The sequence below is a fragment of the Triticum aestivum genome, chromosome 3A (assembly GCF_018294505.1).
Source record: "Triticum aestivum cultivar Chinese Spring chromosome 3A, IWGSC CS RefSeq v2.1, whole genome shotgun sequence".
In the NCBI taxonomy this organism is placed as follows: Eukaryota; Viridiplantae; Streptophyta; class Magnoliopsida; order Poales; family Poaceae; genus Triticum; species Triticum aestivum.
Window position 1 is genome coordinate 268,586,611 of NC_057800.1, and position 5,860 is coordinate 268,592,470.

The following is a 5,860-nucleotide window of genomic DNA, read 5'->3' on the forward strand; positions in this document are numbered from 1 at the left end:
CCGGCAACCCTGCAACTGATGCATCTATCGTGGAAGGTTGACTCAATCCACGATCCCTAATATTCTGGTGCGTTATTAGCCGGACTCTTTCTTCATACGCAGTAACTTGGGCCACAATGGTAGCATCGTTTTTTTCAGTCCACGCAGCAACTGGCCCCAGGCACACATCCCTCGGTGGGGGCCCCTCCGTTCCGGGGGCCCGGGGCGAGACGATCTCCATACACCGGCTGCGGCTTAAGGCAGGAAGAAGATAACGATGCAGCGTTTCTTTTGCATACTCTGTTTTAAAAAAAGAGGTCAGAGGGTTCTTTTCTTTAAACAGAGAAAATACTGTGGTTTTGGAAATACTGTAGTTTTAATACCACAGTTTTGGCTGGTAACCAAACAGCTCTTAGGAAATAAAACTATGGTATTTAAGAAAACTGTAGTATTGTCTGAATACTTAGAAAAAACTCTGCTATCAAACAGGGCCTGAACTGACATTGCTCCGTGGAAAAGAATGAGTTGATTTGCATCCCACAAATTGTCACTGCACTGACTCGGGTCATAGAAAACATAACGCTCACAGGCAGGTTGCAAACAATGAACTTACATTGTGCTAAAATTATATACTCCCTCCGTCCCATAATATAAGAGCATTTTTTACACTACAAAAAATGCTCTTATATTATGGGACCAAGGGAGTAGCATACTGCTCAAAGTCTGTAACCAGTCATTAAATAGGCATGACTATTAAATGAGTTCCAACCATACCATCCTTTCAACTCTCAGTGGCTCTGCAGTCTAACAGACGGACATAACACGACGATTGCAAGTTTGCAACACCCTTTCAGTCAGCCGATGGCTTTCTGCGCCAAGAACATCCACTGTGGCAGCCAATTCACCTGATTTAATGCAAGCTATTCTTAAGGCTTGATCCTTGCAAGATGACTGGTTTGAACCCCTGGGCTTCGGAAATCCTTGCATTTGGTACTCCAGGGAAGGCATAGCTGCATTCTATTAAGTACATACACTTGCCTCCAGTTTGCACATTCCTTTTGTTTATACCTATGATGCGCCTCTTCATTATCCAGCCCTCAAATTCAATATTTCCTTGGCAGTCCTCTGACGAAAATAAGGCATGTGTTTCTACAAAATACAACCCATTCAAAACACCATTTTAGTTTATTTAGCATATACTTATTAAAAAGGTTATTCAGATCCTGCTGAATACATATTAAAAAGGTTAACAAGTAGTACCTGCCCAAAAGTAAGGCCCATATCTCTGCTGTGGAAGTCAATGTATTTGAGCATGAACATGCCACAATCCCATCTAAAATCACAAACAACTCAGTAAGAGGTACATTATGTGGATTTTAGAATATTGGTAGAGTAATGCTGTGAGAAATTAAATTTTTGTCTAACACCAAAGAATATTGGTAGAGTAATGCTGTGAGAAATTAAAATTTTGTCTGACACCAAAGAACTGTCATGAAGCCGTTTTTAAGAGGCTTCAATATTTACACCACCTTAGTGTAAAAAAGTCGAGCAGAACAACAATGATAGCACTTCTATGACTAAAGATAAGAAATACCCATTCTCCTGCAGAGGAAGGTTTTGGACTCCTTCGTGCTTCCATGAAAGAACATCAATCTGTTTGCCATTCTTGTCTTTTACCTCATCTACAAGATATCTGGCCTGGTAGAGGAGGAAAATGCTAAAATTAGACCCTCGCGTCCTTCACAGACAAAGAAAAGGTCAGAGGGAGGATGGGAGATATCACTTACTATGATTTTCAGGGCCTTCATGTCCATGCTGCCAAGTGAATCCAGATACTGAAACTTTTTGTCCCTTATGTTGATGATAGCTAAACACCAATGCACTTCCTTGTGAATAGGAATGAAAATCTGGACACAATAAGGTAGTTCCAATTAGAAGGATAGAAAATCACATGAGGATTAAAGCTTGGAAATAGCATTTACCTTATCACAGTCAATTAGGTTGTACCCTAACTTCCTTTTCATTGTCCATCTCCTTACGGCTTTATAGTCATACCCACCATTAATCAGCTGACAACAGAAACATAAGAAAATTATGAGGTTGACTAATTTGTTCTGGCGGCATAAACTACCTATTGTGTGTTATGGTTAATGAGAAAGTGAACTAGGTGTGATGTATGCAATGAGGGAACAAGGAATGGTTATAATAATTAAACAGTACTGCACCATCACCAAACCATACCACTTAAATAGCATGCAGAAGTGCAAAATGTTCATGTAATGACAGAAACATGATGATCAAACAAGCTAATGGAAATCTGGAGAGAGAAATTAGGATCCGGCATGCATGCACTAAGCAGTCACGCAAAAATCCCGGATGTAACTCTACACGGATTCAACTAAAGACGACTGCAAGCAAAAGCAAAGCGATGCCACAATGGTGTAATAAAACATTGAATATAGTAGTGGACCTTCTTATAGAAAAAGGTGTTGAAGAAGTGGCATTTTATAAATTTGCTAGGCTCTCTCAGTTCCCGCTCCTTCAGAAGCTCAAGATACAAATTTATGACCTGAAAATAACAAGGAAAAGTCATATAGTAATGTCTAATTCTATATGCTTACAATGGAGTCTGGAAAAAGAGAACATTGGAGCATATATAGCAGAGGGAATAGAATACCTCATCATTTAGCCAGTGTTTATCATTCAAGCACTGCAAGATCTCTCTTGTTATGACAATGTTTGAAGCTTTATGCTCCGATAGAATCTCACGTCTGGAGATGAAAGAAGGACTTTAGACAGTGCTACGTACCAGAAGTGTGCATACAGCCTACTATGTCTTAACTCTTAACAAGAGCAGAGAAGAGGAAAACCTATTCTTGCCACCAAGAGCACGACGAACACTGTCCTCATCCTTGTCCGTTAGAGGAACAAAAGGTTCCGGCACCACCTGAGACACATGTCGGCACATTTATTTAACATTAAACAGAGCAATAATATTTCGTCAGAAGGAAGATTCCACTAGTTTGATTATAACACTTTATTCTTGCTTTCTGTCACAATAATTGCAGTGCAGTTTTTGTATTCAGAAACAAAGACATGAAGCTGGGTTTTTTTCCCCAGTTTCCACTTTCCAGTGTTAATGACGTTGCAAAATCTGAAAATACTATCCAAAAATACTTTTAAAAAATGACGATGTAAAAAATAACCCAAATTGACTAAGACCAATTAGTATACACTATACAAAGACGAGAAATATTGATCTCGGCAGACTTGCAAAAACACAAAACAGTTAACGCACATATTATACTCCAATGGTTGTTTATTCTTCATCACACATAGTACTAAGAGTTCACCAGTATGGTCAACTATGCCCTTGCATTTTTTATTGCCAGGTTAGGCAATATATCAGCTGCATGCCAATGCCCTTAGGCACGACCATGCATAACAAAGAAAACAAGGAGTGGACAATTAACAGCAGGTGCTGTAGAGAAACTCACTGCAGAAGAGGATAAATCATTAATTTAATTTGGGGAGGTCCGTTTAGTATCCCGGAATTGCACAAATGATATGTCACGTCCCCATAAAGTTTGGTATCCCATTGCGCACTAACAATGTCATGTCAAGTGTGCTAGCATTGCATACAAGTTGGTCATGTAATTATTTTTTATATCGAAACCAACCAAATTTTAGTTTATCTTTTTTCTTGGAAATGCCTCTCAGTTACACCGTTCTATTATTATCTAATAATCATTTCGCAAAATAAACACTGCTTTCCAGGAGAGCTGAAAAAATCAGTGCATACAGATAGTATAAAAAACGAAGAGCAACCTCCTCCATTGCTTCACAAGGCCCTAATCCTTTCCAGGAACTCAAACCAATTGTAAGCCGCCCGTGTTTAGTTAAGAAATAACTTTGAAGTGAACACAATTAGTTGTTTCCATAATCGTCTTCTAAAAAAAGCTCTTGTTCACAACAGCTGTCTTGTTTCATGAGCATATGAAGGTTTACGGCTATGGTCTGAGCTCTAGCACTTGCGGACAAGAATCCACAAATTTGGTAAAGTGTCAGCCCCTTTACCTAATGCAAGTAAGTTTGAACAAATATATGGCAACAACTCTGTGCAAACTTTGCATTGTATTAAGTCATTATACAATTCATTTATGATATATAAACAGATAAAGGATGATCGAGAGTGCACCTTTTTGTTGGGCGTGATTTGCGGCCGGGCCTCCTTGAGCCCCTCAAGTCCAAGTCGGCCCTTCTCGGCAAGACGCACCTCAAACTCAAGTATCCCGAGCCTATGGTCCCGCTGCCGGCTGGACGCCTCATACAGATCCTTGTACAGAGGCACCTTCCTCACTACCACCTCACCCTTCACCTCGTCCTCCTCATCTCGTTCCTCTTCGTCCTGCTTTATATCTCCCAGGTCATCGACAGCGACCACCTCGACGGTAGCTTTCGCCCCTCTCGGCACATAAGCGGGGGGAGTAAGCGGCGGGGGTTGGGTGACACTATTGACGAGGTCGACGTACTGGTCGAGGCCGAGAGGTTGTGGTGGTGGGGACGGGGAATACGACGATGGATCGGAGTTGGAGCGGGTATTTCCGAGGCGGAAGGCACGGATGCGTCGCAGGGGGGCATGGATGGAGCGCTGGACCGGCGGTGGCGGGGGAAGGCGGCGGTGGCGGCTATGGGGCAACGAGCAAAATGAGGAGGAGGAGGAGGTGGAGGCGAAGGCGGTTGAGGAATTGGGCCCCGGCGCAGCCGAGGAAGTCGACGAGGGGATGTGAGAAGACGAGGGGAGAGGCGGGGGAGGGGCGGTGGGGAGAAGGGGTGCGAGCTTGGGTTTCTTGGAGGGAGATGGAGCGGAGGAAGGGAAGGAGGGAAGGAGGCGGTGGTCGGCGGAGACGCGCTTGCGGCTGTCGGCGAGAGCACCCATCGCCGCCGGCGGAAACCCTAGCCAGACGAATTGGGGGGAGGCTCCCTTCCTTCCCCCAGGCTGTCTCCGCTCGGGTGCACAGCAGCGTGGCCTTGCCGAAGCGGAGATCCCGTCGTTTTTTCTAAGTGGCGCCTTAAGCGCCACTTGGAGCTACGGCGCCCACGCGCGCCCCCTTCATGGGCCGGCCCACTCTGGCTTCCCTCCCTCGCTCGCTAGATCAGCGTTGCTTGCTCCTTTAAAAAAAAATAGTGTTGCTTTCTTTTCCTTTTTTTCGGCTGAGCTGCTGTTTCAAGGCTCATAAATAAGGAAACAAAATAACACACAAAAATCACGAATCATGAAAAAAGTTCATCGATTTCGAAAAAAGTTCGTCAATTTTGAAGAAAGTTCATCGAATTTGAAAAATGTTCATCGATTTTGAAAAAAGTTCATCGAATTTAAAAAAAGTTCATCGAATTCGGAAAAAGTTCATCGAATTCGGAAAAAGTTCATTGAATTTTAAAAAAAGTTCATTGATTTTGAAACAAGTTCATCGAATTTGAAAAAGTTCATCAAATTTAAAAAAAAAACTTCAACACTCTTGGAAAAAATTCAATGAATTGATGAAAGTTTGTGAATTTAAAATCACGAACACGATCGTGCATTTAAGAAAAAGAAAAAAAGGTAAAAGGAACAGGGGAAAAAACGAATAGGAACCGCGGCCTCGAAAAAGAATAAAAGGGGTAAGATGTATTTGTATAGACGTGAGGTTGTGTCGTAGTGGTAAGGGCGTTGCACTCTCCTGAAGGAGCTCTTGAGTTCGAACCTCACACGCGCACTCTTTTTGCTTCAGTTTGGACAGAAAAAGAGCGGATCGATCAAATGGCCGGTCTCCCCAAATCATTCCCCCGCTGATTGATTTCCCATCGCTCTGTTCCTCTTCTAGGCCATATTCTCTTCATC

The 5,860-nt window shown here is 42.7% G+C and overlaps 1 protein-coding gene across 1 annotated transcript; it reads right to left on the minus strand.

Annotated features, from left to right (window-relative positions):
• Positions 1–490: 490 nt before the first annotated feature.
• Positions 491–5,030, minus strand: LOC123061154 (ubiquitin-like-specific protease ESD4). The gene is made up of 9 exons (XM_044484105.1): positions 4,178–5,030; positions 2,850–2,926; positions 2,657–2,750; positions 2,450–2,548; positions 1,962–2,048; positions 1,767–1,886; positions 1,574–1,677; positions 1,240–1,312; positions 491–1,128 (listed from the first exon to the last, which is right to left on the minus strand). The coding sequence occupies exons 1-9, from the start codon at positions 4,916–4,918 to the stop codon at positions 1,066–1,068; spliced, it is 1,458 nt and encodes a 485-aa protein (XP_044340040.1). The 5' UTR covers positions 4,919–5,030; the 3' UTR covers positions 491–1,065.
• Positions 5,031–5,860: the final 830 nt, after the last annotated feature.

Excerpts from the sequence above, each read along its gene's own strand:
- LOC123061154 (XM_044484105.1), bottom strand. The coding sequence starts at position 4,918 with ATGGGTGCTCTCGCCGACAGCCGCAAGCGCGTCTCCGCCGACCACCGC. Across the intron at positions 2,927-4,177 it reads AAATCACGCCCAACAAAAAG|GTGGTGCCGGAACCTTTTGT; the intron begins GTGCACTCTCGA and ends CATGTGTCTCAG. Across the intron at positions 2,751-2,849 it reads GCTCTTGGTGGCAAGAATAG|ACGTGAGATTCTATCGGAGC; the intron begins GTTTTCCTCTTC and ends TTTCATCTCCAG.